The sequence below is a fragment of the Salarias fasciatus genome, chromosome 16 (genome assembly GCF_902148845.1).
Source record: "Salarias fasciatus chromosome 16, fSalaFa1.1, whole genome shotgun sequence".
Classification (NCBI taxonomy): domain Eukaryota; kingdom Metazoa; phylum Chordata; class Actinopteri; order Blenniiformes; family Blenniidae; genus Salarias; species Salarias fasciatus.
The window spans coordinates 11,925,542-11,943,557 of record NC_043760.1 but is presented as its reverse complement, the minus strand read 5'-3'; the positions used below and the strand labels follow the sequence as shown (position 1 = coordinate 11,943,557).

The 18,016-nt window shown below is 40.8% G+C and overlaps 1 protein-coding gene across 1 annotated transcript in view; it reads right to left on the bottom strand.

Moving 5' to 3' along the window:
- The window catches only part of tfpia (tissue factor pathway inhibitor a), a 35,458-nt gene that overhangs the window by 8,920 nt on the left and 8,522 nt on the right, over positions 1-18,016 (bottom strand). Inside the window, exon 2 of the mRNA XM_030111464.1 lies at positions 12,249-12,452. Coding sequence (XP_029967324.1) covers positions 12,249-12,452 — 204 coding nt within the window. The remainder of the gene's footprint in view (positions 1-12,248; positions 12,453-18,016) is intronic.

The window sequence follows — 18,016 nt, the reverse complement described above, 5'->3', positions numbered from 1 at the left end:
AGGTTATTTCATATTCTAGTGGAGATCTCGAGCTTTCCAGAAATAATAAACATGCCACGCTGAATTTGAGGGAAGTGTTTGTGAAAAGGATGCACAATTGGATGAATGCTCTGCTTAAACATACAGCGTCGGCAGAAACCCGAATCTCATCCACAAACCGAAAAAAAAAACAAACAAAACAACGAAACTCTTCAGCACCACTTTGCAGAACAGATTTCATCAGGCTGTTACCAGTGAGCCGTGGCAGTCAGGATGTGCAATATCAAGAGAAATGCGATAATCTTGTTGAGTTTTGCAATAAATAACAGCAATCTTTCTCTTGCCCCTTACATCAGTGATGATAGTTGTTACCAATATTTGGAGGTGTATTTTCTCAGTATCACACTATCCAACATAAAATGTGTCCTGAGACAAAAAAATAAAATAAATGACTATACAAAACACTGGTGTTGAGAACAAATAAGGAACCAGTCAAGACTATTCTGTTGAACAACACCAGCTTAAAGGATGTACCGGGTAGCCTTCTTCCTGCATTTCCACATTGTATTATTTTTCAATTTCAAGTTTAAATCATCTGTGTAGTATTTGTTTGCAACATTTCATGTGCTCGTCAGTGAGACGCAGCAGGAATGTTGGTTTCAGTGGTCCTGTAGAGTCATTCTATTGTCATACAGTGACCTAGTGGTCTCAGGTGGTCATGACGTGTATGTCTCATTCTAATATGAGTCCACATGAGCAGCAAGTGAAAGTGTAATGTTTACAATCCCTTTATACATCTCAGATTTATAATGAAATCAGAACTCTCCCGTAAGAGGAAAACGGTTTTCAAAATGTTCCTTGCTTGTTTTTTTCCCTCCTGCAGTAACAGCCTGCAACAAAGAGAAGAGCATGTTCAGGAAGTCTGGCACATCACATGAAAATTAAAGTGACAGGCCTCATTTACGGAGGAGATAATTATCATTTCACCACTGGAGCAATCTCAACATTGCTTTCCAAGATCTGTCACGTTCACACTCACACACCAGTGTGACGGCTGCCGTGCGCAGTGGGCTGATTTATCTTCAGTGTCTTGCCCAAGGACACTTTGACACGTGGACAAGGCAGATGCAGGGACTTGAATCTACAACCTTTTGATTGGAAGACCACCTGCTCGATGTTCAACAGTTGTTTTCCCAGTTTTTTAACATCTTCTTGACATTAGTCTGTTTTATGTACCAGTAATCCTCCAATATAAGTTGTGACTCTCTTCAGCTGAAATTAAGTTGAGATTACAACATGGGAGTACCAGGTTTCCAAAGTATCCGTCTGACTTCCCATGATTTGTATTCTGATTACATTCTTTAGTGACAGTTTTACTGCAACTTTTTGCTCAAGGCACTTTGGGAGAGACATTCATCATGCTTTAAATATATCAGAAGGCCATCGCTTGACAGTGTTTCCACAAACTACACTACATGTGACAGTGATGAACAGCCTCACAAACAAGAAGCCCAAAATATTGCTATCGCTCCCCGAATGTCTTTTAGTCAGTATTTTAACACTGATAAAGGCCGGGGGACAATATTCATTTTATTTAACTTTAGAGTGTGTCTGACCCTCACGGTTCTCCTCAAGGTTGTGACTGAAGTGATTCTTAGTTTATGTTCAGTGTATCACAGTAGGCACACGAACTCCCTCTAGTGAGGGAATCCATCCAAAAATATACAGAATCAACCAATAATATAATGCCTTTGGCCATTTTAAATGTAATAATGTCAATAAAATATTTTACCAATAAACAGTGTTATTAATTTATTTTGAAATAAGTAATCTATTATAAGTTCAGGGTGGTTTTAATGATAGTATTTAGAGAAATTATTATGTTCTCACTGTAAAAAGTTTGAGACCCACTGGCTTATGTGGTAAAGTGTAGTCAAGAAAACACTCCTGTGAGTTTCTAAACAGCATATTTCTTCCGAGAACATTAAAAAAGGACAACTTGTGCAGTATTTCCTCCTCTACAGGTCTTATCATGTTGCACGTTCATGAATCAAAGTCTGGTGGACATCGGTTTGACAGCTTCTGCCGTTCTGTTGCGCACTTGATATATCAGCAACCTCACCGCTCTTTCACTATAAAAACGTCCAGCTGTTTCAACTTCAGGAAAACACCCAAAACTTCTTGAAAATACAGCCAAGCAGACAACAGTCTGGCTCCAGGACATTCCAGTAACATCGGATCACAAAGATAAAACCAGTAACAGTCAGATTGAGACTTTTTTCAAAAATAAACAGTCTTTTTTTTTTTTTTTTTTTTTGAATCTTCATTCGTAACTGCAACAGTAAAACTTAATCAACTTAATCAACTTGCTAATTTGTCAGTTTTAAATAAAATTGTTCAAATCAATTCCTCTTGAATCTGCATGAGTTATTATTAATTTCAGGAACTTCAAGCAATTTTTAGTTTGGATGGATGGACTGACAGATGGATGAATGGGTGTGTGGGGTGAGTGGCTTGATGGATAGATTAACAGATGGCTGGATGGATGGATGGTTCATTCCTTTTTTTCTTCAGGCAAGATCACCACTGAAAGCACGCATAAAGCATCTCACTCTCAAACAAACCATCACTAGATTTCACAATTCCGAATCTTCATTATTTGAGCAACGCTGTTTTAACTCTTTGGCCTTGGTGAGATGCTAAGCAGCGTTGGACGATGAAGAATCAGGTCAACTTTCTGGAAGAAAACCACACCCTGCGCGCTCACACTCGCAAAGAGATAAATGAGGAGGCGCTGAGGCATCATGGGTTTCGAAAAAACACTGCGACAAGGTGACGAGGAAAGCGCGATTCGCTGGCTAACAAGGCAAAAACACACAGAAATCGATCACGCTTGTAAATTAGGATTCAGCCGGGCCCTCCTGGCTTTTGAAAAAACGCCCTCTGCCCGTCGAAAGCCATCGAGGAGCAGCATCCGCCGACACGGCTGGCAGTGTATCTCTCGGAGATCCACCCCTCTATTTGCTCTATCTGCTCAGCCTTTGAATAACCACACTCCACTGAAGGGTGACCACCATTAAAATGCTACCATTGTAACATCTAAATACTTTTTAAGAGGTGACTTTGACTTAGAAGCATGGGCAGGGAGACGAGTCAAAAGGGGAGGCTGGCTCTCTCTCCAGAGCCATGAATAATTCACAAACACAATTCTCCATTAACGCTGTGAAGGTGGACGAGGTGATTTGTGTTTTCGGGAGAATTATCGCCTTTATTTTCTATTATAGAAGTCCATCGTTTGAGTTATTTTTGGCCGTTTTCTAAAGAGAACCTCAGTATTTCAGCAAGGCAGACCCCAACATTCAAGGCAGCCGTGAAAGATTTAAAGAGCTCACACACATCGGGCATGAAAACACAGCGCCTGTGTTCCGTTTCCAGACGTCTGGTGCGCATTTGTCATCCGCGACCTGATGAAAAAAGGGAGTGAATCGACTGAAAGCCTGCACTGACAACACTTTGGATCTCCCCGTCGCTCCTTTATCTCCTCAACTTTTATTTCCTCGCCTTGTTTTCTCCCTTCACTCTTCCAAAAAAAGGATTGTTTTCGTTGCTCTGCTTGTAAAACTTGCGACACAATTTTGACAAAACCTAAGAAAACTGAGGAATTAAAGCTTAATGAATGAAATCAGGGAGGAGAAATGGCACAGGGCCACTGGATGGCGACAGTCGCACTGAAATCCACACGGACAGACACTGACCTCAATAATCTTTTTCATATTTTCTGATTTCCCAGTCATGATGTTATTTTTGGTTCTCCAAAAAAAAAGGCAATAGAAAAACGTATTCTGTGGGATAAAGTCAGCAGTGTTAAAGGTCAGTGTTTGCCAGCTGAGCTCCGAGGGGAGGAAAAATGAGCTTAGCAGGAACAAAAAAAAAAAAAAAAAGAAAAGTCTGACACTGTCATCATGAACTGGAAAGAGCTAAATTACTTTCAGAGATAACAAACGACTGAGCCAGACAAAAAGGAGCAGAGCTGCGGATAATTATTATCATTAACCATTATCTTCAGACGCGATCTGCCAATTAGGCCCAAAGATCAGCTGATTAGAGATGAAGACTGTGAAATTTAAACAAACAGTGATAAAGCCAAGAAAAATTTCTCCCTAAAAGCCTGAATAGAAATAAAGTTGGCCTCACTCAATTAACAACGGTTCCCTGGACGGCACCACACACAAACATTAAAAACCTGAAAATCCTCCAGAGTGACACGCACGGAAAAGATTTCAGTCAGAAACTATCAGTGTAGTTAAAACATATCTCCTGTTTGACTGACGCCGACAAGCCCCAATTCAGTAATCGCAGCGATCCGAGCCACCGGGGGTTTAATGTGTTGTGGATATCGCTCCAGTGTTTTGGAGCAGGACTGTTCTTTTTAAAAGTTTACCTCAGTTTTCAAGGGAAAATTTTCATTCGGAGTGTCTGTTCACGAGCCATTGAGCAAAGTTGTGAAAACAGCACCGAAGGTGGAAATTTTAGAAAAAAAAAGTTCCAACAAAGTTGGGTAAAGAGGCAACTTTTCTGAAATGCCGCAACAATACCAGCAATAGCATCTACCAGAGTGTCCGGACTTCCAGTCCAGATTCTCTTTCGATTTGGTAGTTTTTGAGTTGACAGTCATGCGTTTGCACAGCACTGTTTTTAATTTAGCGTCCGTTTACATGGACGCAGCCACTTCAGGGAGGAGCAGGAGGGTCTGATGCTGGTCCTGAACTTTGCTTTTTAGTGCTTAACTTTAACTTTTACCTCATAGCACCTTATGGAGTAGCACTTGACTTTCTAATGTTGGATTTATTTATTATGGTTGTTGCTATTTGTCTTTTTAATTGTACTTTTTAACTATTTCTATTTCTGGGTTTATGAATGTGAGCATCAGACTACTACTGCACAATTTCCTTCGGGACTAATAAAGTATTTATCTATCTACTATCTAAATGCCAGAAGGGCCACTCGAGGGTGCTATGGTTTGTTTTCAAAACAAACCGCACACACATGCGGGTAGAGAAGAATATGCTATGAATATTACCAGTGGCGGGGGTCGCTATTACAGGTTATTCAACTATAAAACTATCAAATCCCAGGAGAATAAGGCTGCTATAGCTTGTAATATCCACATAGAACAATCTCAGTAATGTTTCTGAAAAAGTTTTTTTTCCACTGTTCATACCTATACAGGGTCAGAGCGTTTTCAAAAAGTTACCGTTTTAACCATTTCCGAAAGTTCCACCTTGGAACTCCTTTGCGAATGCTGCAACCACCGCTGGTGTGTAAAGGGACACCAAAACCACAATGAAAGTTTTCCATTTTCACTCGAAAAACAGATAAACAGAACCTTCAAAATTGATAAACAGAACCTACAACTCCCCCAGAGGTGTGTTCACAGTCCGTCTTTTCTCGATTTGATCATCTAAACCTCGCTGGAGTCAAACGATTTCCACATAACGTGACTATGTGATGCTTCTTTGGGAAAATAAAAAAGAGATACAGACCATGACTGGTTAAAGCAGGAAAAAAGTTACGAAACCATGCAAGAGAACGCCCGTTCCTCATCTCTTCTTCATCAAGCTTTAATTAAAGAAAAAGCTTCTGGTTTATATGAACCTGCACAAAATGTGATCAATTTTCAAGTAAATCAGCCAATAAGATCACAGACCCCCTCTTCAAAACACTCCAATCAGATCCCATAAATACTTTGATTTGATTCACTTATGTGAAAATGTGGTACATTTAAGTGACCCTCAACCAAAAAGGCGACATAATTCAACATAACTGTTTCGGTTCCGACTTAAAAACTGTATTACAACACTGTCACCATGAGGTTTTTAAAAGTTCAGTAATTTAAAAGCATTTTGAAATTTTCCAATTTAATACAAAAAAATGCAACAGGAAGCTCGTTTAATTAACATTACTTTAGCAGTTGAACTTTGTTCAATTTATTTGATGCATGGAAGTGCGCAAAGCGCATCATTAAACATGTAAAAATAAATTGCAGTCATTAGTTTCAGTCGTCTGAACCTCTTCATGAGCAGAGGTCAGAATATACACTCGATACGAGGAGACCAGCGTTAACAAAGCCAGCCTGGACTTTCTTCATGTGATTTCACCAGAAGGGAAAAAAAAAATCTGAACATAATTCAGTTGCTGCACAACACAATTGGAAAAACAATTTAGTAATATATCCTTGTTATTTAGGAGAGAGGACCATTTTTCTTGGAGGAAATGTTTCCTCTGCACCCTTTCATCCATATAATGTTGTTTGTGCTGTTAGCTTTTTTCTTTTTTTTTTTTTTTTTTTTTGCTCTTCCTTCCATTTCTCACTTTTCTGTGTGCAGACTGAGCATAAACCCAGAGCTAGGAACAAAAAAGGGGCTTTTTTCACAAAGAAACACTTTATGTCCCTGACCTCTTCTATAGAAGGCACGGATTGATGCTGCACGGCTTTTTGGACACATATTTGGGCAAAAGTCACAGCTGCTGAGTAAAAAAGCCTGAAAACCGTTTTAGAAGCTGAGCTGTAAGCCACAATATTTCTCCCCACGGTCTGTGACTTTTACAAGAACTTTTCTCTAAAGCTGACCATCACCGACCAATCACATGTCGGAAACATCATGAGCTGGAATGACTCCAGCCGAGCGTGCCGGAGTTAAAATGTGACTGATTTGATGATTAGAGTCGTGCTGCAGGGGAAGGAAAGGCCAGCTTTCACAATGGACTTTATTTAAGTTAGAAATGCAATGACATTTTCAAATGTCGGCGAAGCCCAGCGCCAGCGTCCTGTTCCGGTGACCACAGTGAGTTTTCACGTGGAGGATTTGACGCGTTTCCTCGTACGAGCGTTTAGCACATCGTCTTAGAACTGTGGCAGTAGAACTGTCCCTTTTGTTTTTTATTTTTTTCATTTGCGGATGAAAAAATCATCAGAATTTTTTTTTTTTTTTTTAAATCGCTCATTTTCTTTAACTCTGATTTGATCCTAAAAAAAGAAAGCCAAGTTTTGAATACACTTAATCTACAAAACTCAAAAGGCAGTATTCAAGTATTCAAGCGATCTGTTTACGACTGGAAATCAAAGCTGCTGTTCATCCAGCTCTGTTCCAGATTCATCTCTGGATGTATTGAGATCTAATTTGCGAGCCTGGATCGATGTGACATTAATTGCGCTGCAGCGGAGCTCAAGGCTTCTTTCATTTCCTCATTAATGGCTTCGGTCGTTCGCAGCAGTCTGTCTCACATTTGTTTTTCTGTCACTTACACGTGGAATACTAACTGAACACCTCCTCACGAGTGTGCCGCTTTCAGAAACACGGCTCACAGACAGCAATAAATCTCTTTAGAAATTACTGTTTATTGTGCTTACAGCACTTTTTCTTCTGTTATGTGTAAACAAGTATAAAAAAAAATATTTATTTCAACGTTTCCCATCTACTGTGCAGATGCTCAAGGCCCACTTCTACGAGAATTAAAATCCTGCATTGTTTACTTCTATGTGACATGCCTTTAGCGGTAGTATTGTGGTAATCTTTCTGCAAGTTACAGTGACAGTAGAGCAAAATAGGGAAGCAAAATTAATCATCCACATGCAAACATGAGGATAAGCTGACAGCCAAATAAGTAACTGATTCTCACAACTGTCTACAATAGCGCTGAGGTCAAAGGCAGGAAGGGAAGTTGTGGTACAAAAAAAAATGCTGATGCATTATATAGACAGAAAAAAGCATTTAAAACACAGAAACATTTGATATTTACAGAACACGGACACATTTACTACAATAAGGACCCTAGCAACGAATAATTGAGTTTTTCCTCTAACGAGCCTGTGGATTTCCTCCCGGAACTCTGATTTTGTACTGGGTCCACAGAATTACACCAGAACATTACAGTGAAGCCAAATCCATGAAGGACTCGTTCCAACCTATGTGGGGGAAAAAAAGCGAGGTGCCGTGTCCCGGGTCTGTAGATTTGTGGTTTCCTTGGCATGCGCAAATCAATCAAATCAAATGCTTCTCTTGATTTTAAATGAATCTCACTAAAACGGGCCATGTCCTACAAAGAGGCATTCATTCTCTGGACAGTGAAAATCTATTCCATTATCAGAATTTTGAATTAAATTATCATCAGCTTGAGGGTTCTGGTGTCATCAGGGTATGATTAACACCCGTCTAGATGGGATGCAGTACAAGAGAGGGGAAAATGGTTCATTTCCTCTGGAAGGTTTTCTTTTCATTCTCAGCACCCTCAACACCACCGTTACCAGCTTGCTGACTTTCTATCAGAATGCAGTGACTAAGGAGCTTCATTTGTCAAATGGAGACTTTTCTTGTGTTGGTGACACTGATGGGGAGTAACAAGCATTGCTGTAATCTGATTACAAGGTGGTTCTCAGATTCAAAAAGGCTCGTGACTACAATTACAAACACATTTCTTTTGTTTTTTTTATTGATATTACTCCTTTTTTATGCTAATATTTAGATGACGTTGTCATATAGTAACACTGATGATAACCAAAAGTGACTCTCCTTACTGAGAGAATCACTTTAAAGCTAATCTATATCAAAAAATCTGACAAAAAGACTTCAAGGAAAGTGTTTAACTCACGTATATCCCATAAATTGGATATAAAAATCAATCGTTGTTGGTGCAGCACAGCTGGAAAGTTGCTCAGATTCTGCTTTGTTCTCTCACTTTTCAACCCACATAAACATGCTTGTAATCTGCAGGATTAAAGCGGGCCTCGCCTCACACACTTTCCCATTTTTATTGTAGTTTTGACGTCCAGTCGCCGCCCGAACTGAAGGCGCGATTCAATTTAGATAAAGCAATACTACGCTCTGCTATACTGAGCCGTAACATGTTGTTTTTTTCAATGAAAGCACTCCTGAAAAGCCACAATAGAATATCCTTGTTTTACAGCGATGCTTTATGCAGTGTCATATTCTTTACGGTGAGAATAAAGCGGGTTTGGAAGTGGAGAGGAGGCCGAACACGCCGGGCAGCTTTATCCTCCTCTCATCTTCCCATTTTTGTCCGAGCCGGTTTTATTTAACGTCGCCTTTTCATCAATCCACGACGGCGGAGGTGTGTTCGGCCCGATAAAAACTGAAGGATTTACTGTACGCCGCCATGCCTGCAGGATATGCGCCGCGTTCTCGTCTCCCTGCTGCGTTTTGATTCCCGCGGCGTCCAATAACAAACAAAACACCGTCAAACAGGTCGATATAGAGCGACCTGTGGTGTTTCAGGGTGTGTTTAATGCAAATTGGAATGTGTTTTTTTTCATTTAAGGAGCTTTCCATCCTGTGTGAATGGCAGATACCGAAAAACAGAACAAGTTGTCCCTTTACGGTTCTCAAGTTTCCTTCATTTTGGTTTCATAAACTTGACTGAGCCAAGTGTGACTGCTGCCGCGCTTTAGTGAGTTCCATTTTTCCTTCCAAGCAAATCATTGCACAATTTGCCGTTTCAGTTTTCTGTTTTCTCTGTAACGCAACAAAAACAGAACTCTGATTAAAAGAAAGCATTGCTAAAGAGCAGCAGGTTGCAGAGTGTCTGTCTTTAATGTCACAGGAGAAAATGAATTTCTGACATCCCACCTCCACAGAAGCCGAACGCTCCCAGCAGGTATCATCACGCTTTTAGCGGCAATCAATTAAAGACGCTGCGGCCGGCGTCTCCGTCACACCTTTTCAACCGGCCCACGTCTCGCGCGTCGCTGCTCTCTCTCTCACACCTACACACATTCAGGTTGACCTTCAACATCTAATCATGTCCGGGTGTTGTTGTAAAACTCCAGTTTCAATATTGCGTGTAATCCAGGATTTGGAGCTGTTTTTTTTTTTTTTTGTGTGTGTGTGTATTTGTGTGCGTATCCATTACCTTCAGTCACGCCATGCGCTGGAGGAACAGCTGCCAGGCAACATGCTTCAACTTGTTAAAATGTGCAAGAAAGTGATGAGCGCCACAGCAAAGAGGACGGATGAGGGAAATTTTCCACTAGAGGTAAAAGAACATGTTGAACTGTCTTTTTTTTTTAAATAAGCTTCCCAACTGAAACCATGAAGACACATTATAAATTAAGACACACGTCCCAGTTGTAATGTAGCGTTTCAGGGTGTTCAGAAATAAGCTGCAGCTCTGTTATAAATATCTGCGAGTTTCCTTCTGCATTGTGAAGTCAGCGCACCTGCAAACAAGCTTGGTTTCCTGATCTATTCACAACCAAGCGCAATTGAAGCGTTTTTAGTTTGTTTCTTTCACTTTCCGTCCCCCCTGTCAGGTCCAGCAATATTATTAATCAGTACTCAAAATAAATAAAACGAATTAAAAAAAAGTATGTTGACAAGAGAAGCTTGATACTTATAAGTTCAGCGTGGAAGATAACTAGTTCTGTTATTAGTGAACGCATCTTAAAAAACTGATTTTGGTAGATGAATGAGTGAATAATATGATGATTATTATATATTGATGCGGATGTTGCCATTGTTCCATGCTCATGGTGCTAGCATTGAGGCAACACCAAAGGAAAGGAATTTTCTCAGTGTTCAAAGAATTGAAGAATGTTGAACTTTAAATTTAAGGACTGATTCAATGTTTCATTTCTTTAACACCTTATTCATCTTGGCATTTGTTTATGATTTCAGCCAAGCCTAAAGCTTTCATCATTTCATCAGGAATCCTGTAACAAAATGGAGAGGAAGAATAATCCAAAATACAGGAAAAAAAAAAAAAATCAAAATGTTAAAGTTTTAAATGATCGTGTTTCTGATGCTGTTCCAACTCAAACTCGACCAATACCTGTTGACTTGGACTTAGATCCAGTAGTGTGGGTCAAATGCATTGACAGTCCACAACATTGACAATCAATAGTTTATTTTTGTGTTTTATTTAAAAGAGTGTGATTTGAAAAACAAATGCTTTTTACCAAAACTAATCAATTCATTCAGTTCTATGAGGCAGTTCTTGGCCTGGGGCAAAACTGACAGATGCGATGCTATGAACACTTACATGGAAACAATAAACTTCTTTGTCTTTTTTGAGTCATGCTTTTATTTTCTTTCTGTCAGAGTAATTGAAACGTCAATCAGATTCCAAACCGTAGGGATGCAGGTGGCGCTCGTCACCCCTCGCCCTGACGAAACCACAGTCTGATTCAAGTCAAGGACTCGTCCGAGAGCAATTCAGAAGCTTGATAACTACCTCATCGTGCGCAGGAACAGGGGAACATCTAGGTCAGAGAGGTGTGATTTCCTGATCCAGGCGGAATGATTTTGTCATTCAAACAGATGGAAACAAGCAGCTGCGGCGACCTTCGCCACAGAACGCTCCGGAATGCCACAAAACACAAAAAAAGCCAAATCATAGCACCATCTGGTGACCATTTCTGAATAAGAAACGTTTCTGACGTGAAACAATAAACAAACAATGCTGCCATGAAGAACCTAATCTAATTTAACTGTTTTGAAACTCATATTTCTCATCGTGTTACCTGAAATATGACCACAGTGACTGGACGGGATTTGATTAGGCTCTTATGTAGCAAGGATTAATGGGAAATTATGCTCGATTCCCAGATACCAAATCAAATTTCCCCTGCAAAATTACTAAATGGTTTAAAAAAAAATGCAGCGTGAGTTGAAGCTGTACACGTCAAGGTGTTTACCCACAAACACCACTCATGCACTGTATTTGTTTCTGCAAAAAGAGCTGAAGCATCCAACATCTGCATCAGTAAATAATATGCAAAACAGCAGCATGATAAATATATCCCCATCTAGGAGACTAAGATCTTACTAATGATTGATTCGTTCAAATTAACTTCATTATCAGCTCAGAACTCATAAATAACAATACCGTCTTTCTCCAAAGTTCCCCTTCTTTCATTGACCAAATGCTTTCAGCAAAACTGTGCTGAATTAATGTGTTGGCAATATTCCATGTTCGCTGCACACTGACAAAATGAGTTTGTAATAGGATTTTATGCCCAAGGTAGCAATAAAGTCTAATGAGGAACAACAGTCCTTGAAAACAAGTCTAATCACTTGCTAACAACAACATAGCAATGCTAAGCTATCATAAATCACTGTCTTGTGTACTATGACTGTGAGACATTAGCTCTTTCGTATTCATTTTGAGGAGCCTGCTGTCAAATCAAAGTCAATTTTTAAGAAGATCGATGAAAAACCATTTTCCACGATGGCAGCAAAAAGGGTCCCACTCACCTGAGACAACGCACGTTTCCTCACACTCTTCCAGGGTCTCGAAATTGTTTTCGTTGCCGCCGCAGCCTCCGTATTCAAAGACCTCACAGCGGCCGGTGTTGATGTTGAAGAAGAACCGGTCTTTGATGGCCTTGCAGTCGCCCGGGTCGTCCTTCATGGCACAGAGCTCGTTGAAGATGAGGCGTTCCGTCGGACCTCCGTGTCCTGAGGAAAAACAGGGAAGAACTTTCAGTGCTCTGACGACTCGGACTCGTGTGGAAGAAGAAATGAGGCCGTGTCACCAAAACCTAACCTTGAGCTTTGTGATAAATTAAAGGTCTGAGCAGCATAATTCACTGAATGGGTGTGTGCTTTCACAGACTGCAGTACTTGTGTGCTGGGCTGCAGAGAAAAACTCATCTTCACTTTTTCAGAATATATTGGCAGAGGAACTTGGCCGACTATGAAATATCATATATAGTATGACTGTAAATAAATCAGGATTGGCCATGTTAATAATTTTCAAGAAAATCTATATTTCAGTAAAAATTGAAAACATAAACAATCTGTTTACATGACAACAAACAATGCCAGCTCATGGCTTGGCATGCTAACTACACCATTTTCAGAATTTCTGCCGTTTCCTTGAAAACAGACATCATTTAGAAAACACTGCCATGTAAATGCGAAATTTTCTGAAACATGAATGCATGAAGCATACTTTTTCACTGAAAAACTAAAGTCTACAAAAAATTTCTTCAGTTTATTCCAGAGCCTGTTAACAGTAGTACAATTTATTTAGATTTTTGTTCAGGATATTAGGCAGTCTAGGACTTATTGTGTGTTCTTCACTCCCAGCTCCAACTTTCGATGATGATGAATCCCTGAAAGCCCGGAGACACGTCTTCATGGACCCATTCATCCTCTAAAATTGTCAATCCAGACGAGTGTCCGTGGCCTGGACCCAACCACAGAGACACAGCTCGACAACGGACACGCTCTGGAGAGGTCACCAGTTTTTCAAAGGGCTAATACAGATCCGCAGTAATGCCCATCAGATTCAAACCAGCACTCCCTCTGAGTTGGCTTCTTTAAGCACTAAACCACAAGATCATCTGAATTTTTTTTCCACATACACTTTCTCGTTTGGATACGGTCCCTCTGCACCATTAATAAAGAACCCCCTAAAGCCCCCAAAGCACATAAAAGCAGATTCAAGCAGGTGGCAGCAGGAAGGGAAAAGGGCTCAGTGAAATCAGCAGAGGCTTCACAGCAGTAGCTCAGACTGAAGTAAATCACCCGACTGAGAGGCTGCATCACCAGATTTAAATAACTATCCCGGTACGCACGTAGGAGTACAACATTGCAAATATGAGAAACTGTTTTGGACTCTCCAGCTCTGTGCAGACAGAAGAGCCAGCCTTTGTGAATTCCTGGAGAAAAGTTGGTCTGGAACCATGTGAGAGGCACCGGCAGCTCCTGCGAATCTTAAATTGCTCTCCCAGCATGTGCTGGGAAACCCTGCATCTGCCCCTCATCCATGCTGTTTTTAGGTCAAGTCTCCACAGCAGTGAGCTTACCTCCCAGCTCCAATCCCGGTCCACGGCTCAATCTACGATCTCTGTGCAAAAAACGGTCTGAATGTGATCAAAACCACGTCAGAGGCTTGAAGCTCTTTCCTTTCCTGCAATCCACATGGCCGATAACCTTGGGCATGGCCATTTCTTTTCTACTTTTTTCTATGGCAGGCATATTAAATCAATAAGCAATACGACAGCCTCACACAAAGAAATCACCCAAAGCACCTGCGTGAAAAAGAAAGCTGTTGCTATGGATTTCCAACAAGAGGTGACACTTGTCTTGTCAGACGGCATCCATAATAACCAGTGTGGGAAAATCCTTACCTACCGATCGCTCACTCTCTGCAGGGATTTGGACTTCAATAAAGCAATGACTTGATGTCCAGTCGGCTGTCACTCACTGCCAATCTCAATGTTTAGTTTGTGGCAGTTTGAGCCATCCCAGAATGCATTGAGGATCGTCAAGGAGTCAGATTGGCGAGGTGTAACAACGGCACATCTGGTTCTGGTTCAGCATATCTACAATGGCTTGGTAAAGTTTTGAGGTTCCTTGTTGTGGTTACCTAATCGAGTTCATAACAGCTGTGTATTTTGAACCTTTCACAGTGAGCGAGGCTTTTGATGAAAGACTGATACATCCTACTGGATGTATCGCAAGGATGACCAACCGCCGGGCTGGAGACCGGTTCCAGTCCGTGGAACATTTGGTACACCGCAAAGAACCAATCAAAATTCTTACTCTGAAAATGTATATTTAAATTCTGTTAGTCTGCATTGAGTTTTATTTGGAAAAATGCTTCCGTGCTCCTTTACAGCGATAAACTCAGCCAGGTTTTTTTTTCATGCATGGTTAAGCCTTGTGAAGGTCTTTTCATACGCTGTGCTGCCAGTCCACGAAAAAAGGATGCCGCTTAACAGTTATTCGCTAATGAATGTGTGAGTTTACAACTTAAAGTTTCACTTCATTCCCCCCTGACATGAGTGGCGAGTTTTTGTCCCTTGATGGCACAAAGTTGCAGGAAAACTTTTCCTCTCTTGGGATCCACCCTGATCTGTCCTCGTGTCTGCACTACAGCCACCAGCCAGACCCCCGTCTTCCAGGGTAATGATGGCAGCAGCTCCCGCTTCAGCCCACCCTCCCTCTGTACCTGGACAATTACATACCTCATACCGGGGCCTGGCGACGCCAATCAAAAACCCACAAATCACCCTGCCTTCTCAGAGGCTGGCGGTTTTTATTTCTGTCCCATGTGATGATGTCTGGGGTGTTTCCCTGCAGAGTCTGGGGGGGTTTTCTTCATTGTACTTGCGCGATTCTTTCCTGGGCTGATAAGCGGCGCAGACTGGGTCATTCAGCAGCAGGGAAATTGCACATCGACACAGGTGATGTGGGTGTCTGTCTGACACCCAGCCCATTCTGGTTACGTAAACACATACCACCAAACCTCTCTGGGCAAACTTCAAGGAGAAATAATTGCAAAGCAAGATTGTTTACCCTCCTCTTCGTCACCGAGAGCCTCCAGCTACCATGGCTGCAGCAGAGTCATTTCTTATGGAGGGGAAGAAAAGAAGGCAGACATGGTGCAGACTGGTCTTTGTAAAGACAGTCTCTTGTAAATACGAGCGTTAAATAAGCCACAATATGTCTGTCCAAGGAAGGCAAAGACAGGTTTTTGATTTCTGTTCCTCTTTGTCTGGGAGACACCGAGTACAAAACGCTGTTCTTCGTTCACTCTTCAGACAGAAGCGTCTGCAGACACTCCAAAGAAATGTAACTGATCAAACCAGAAATTGGTAAAAATGTAAATTCTTTAACATTTAAATTATAACCACAAGCAAGATAACATGTTTACAGAGTCTCAATAAAATGGTAAAATGTGTAATTATCCCAATGAGAAAACTTCACACAATGTTCCTTTACTTTTTAAAATGGACGAATGAAAAGACCACGAGAAAAATACTATAAGCTTGTAAGAACACAAAAAGCTCTAACAGCCGTTTGGTGAGTCATTTGAGTCTATCATCCAACAAACGTGGTTTTAACAACATAATCGGGATCACTTGGAGGATTAGGAAAATATCGATAAACTCATAAGTTAGGCCTTAAACTAATGAGTTCCAGATGGAACAGCTACTGATCATAATCAAAACGGCAAGTGAAAATGTACTTCATTAATATTGATAACTTCCGCAGAAGATGGATTATACTGAGTCAACAAGTCTAAATACACCTAAAGAGCAGAGCTACTTATGGGAATGGTGCAAAAGCTGCTTCAAACTTGTTTACGATTAGCGATTTTATACTACTGTGTCATTAGGTGTTAAGCGACCCAGCCTCATGTCCATGATTTGAGTCTGGAAAAACAGGAAGCAGGAATTAGGAAAGCCAAACACGAGCAGAAGAACTGGACAGTGGTTGAGAAAATTTAAAAAACCCTAGAGAGCAAACACTCGAGAGGCGAGATGGCCGCAAATTGTGCAAGGTGTCAAGGTGAGCTTTTCAAAACATGCATAAAGTAACAGCTATTTGTTCACTGTATTTTGCAACAGGTGTCATTAAAACAATCTTTAGGCTTAGATTGTAATAATTGTGTCCTGTTTGTTTTTGTGAAAATATAAACATTTTTATGACTACACCCAGTGATACAACAAAGCAACACTTTAAAGTTTAAAATTAAAGGTTTTCATGGCATTATTCTCCGTGTGAGGCCCACATCAGAAACTGGACTGAATGTGGCTCCTGAGCGCTGAATGTGTTTGACATTCCTGCTCTATAGTTTCCTAGGATTGGGTCAAATGGCTAACACAAACTGAATAAAGTAGATGGATGGATTTGGAAAAAAAAAAAGAAAAAAAGGAACTTGTTATTATGGGATTGTGGAACATGCCCTTAAAATCGGTTGTACATTTCTGTATTCATGCAGAACTGATCGTCACACCTAGGATTTCAAGAAATGGATCCGAGAGCCAGCAAAGAGGGAAGCTTACTTTTATTTAGGCTGGACGCACATACTTTCACTTATACTGGGAATCTGGAGCCAGTTTGGAAATAATAAGTTGTTAATTCTCCACTCAACAAGAGTTCAGTGTCATTGTAAAGAAAACATCCGCTCCATGGCTATATCCATCCACCACATACAGAACAAGTCAAGATCTTGGTGTAGTTTTAATCTTACTGCTTTAATAATTTCTGTATGACTGAGAAATGGAGCGACACGGCAGGACCATGCTGCTTTATAAAGCGTTGCTCCCAACCCCGCCATTCAATCTGGTCAATCCATCTTTCACCCAGTGTAGAGCAGTGGAGGGATATTTGACAGGCTGCCATGGGTGTACCCAAACATCATTCAATGCCTGAAGAGAAGCTTTCAGCAGCACCAGGCAGCTGATCGGTGCGGCCATGGATCAGTGTGACAGCTGCTCAGCATCAGAGATCGATGGACGGCCTTCTGAAAGCCCTTGGAAGCGAGAACTCTTTCAGGAGGCGGGAGACGAGCACAGAGAGTTGCTGGCTCGGTTCAGGGATGTTCATTAGCCGAAACTTGTGAATCTTCCATTAAATAACACAGGGAGCCTGGAGTGTATGTAACTCCCACCTTCCCATTCTTTCACTTCCAATTTTGATATTGTCCCCGATTGGACATCTTTTTTCATAGTTCTGTCTTTTTGTGGCACTTTCTTGTTCAATTTGGAAATCCTTTATGTTTAACACTAAATAACAAGAAGAAAATGAATGTGTTAAAACCTACTTCCATCTGGTTTTTATGCGGTGTTCCCTTTTCCCCAACACTGAGCCAGGGTTGTAACGTCTCGTCTTTAAAGGGAACGCCCAAAGACAATGTGACTCTTCGCCTCACAAAGGCAAGATTTCAAAGTGCACTCTACTCTCCTAATTAGCAACCAAGAAAGAAAATGTCAAATAGCCGACATTCTTCCTGAGAGGAAATATCTCTGCAGTCAGAGTGAGTCAGTTATTCCAATTATCATTTTTAGGGGATTCTTAACATTCTACCTAACTTCCACTATTTTGTCATTAGCAGGCTCATGCATGAACTATTAAGAGGCCCCATGCAGCTGCTATAAACTTGAATAATACATACATTTTTGAATAAGCCACTTGATATATAAAGACCTTAAGCTCTTAATCAAGTTATAATACAATCAATGGCTATAAAATCAAACAAACTTTTGAGAATGCAAACAATCCCT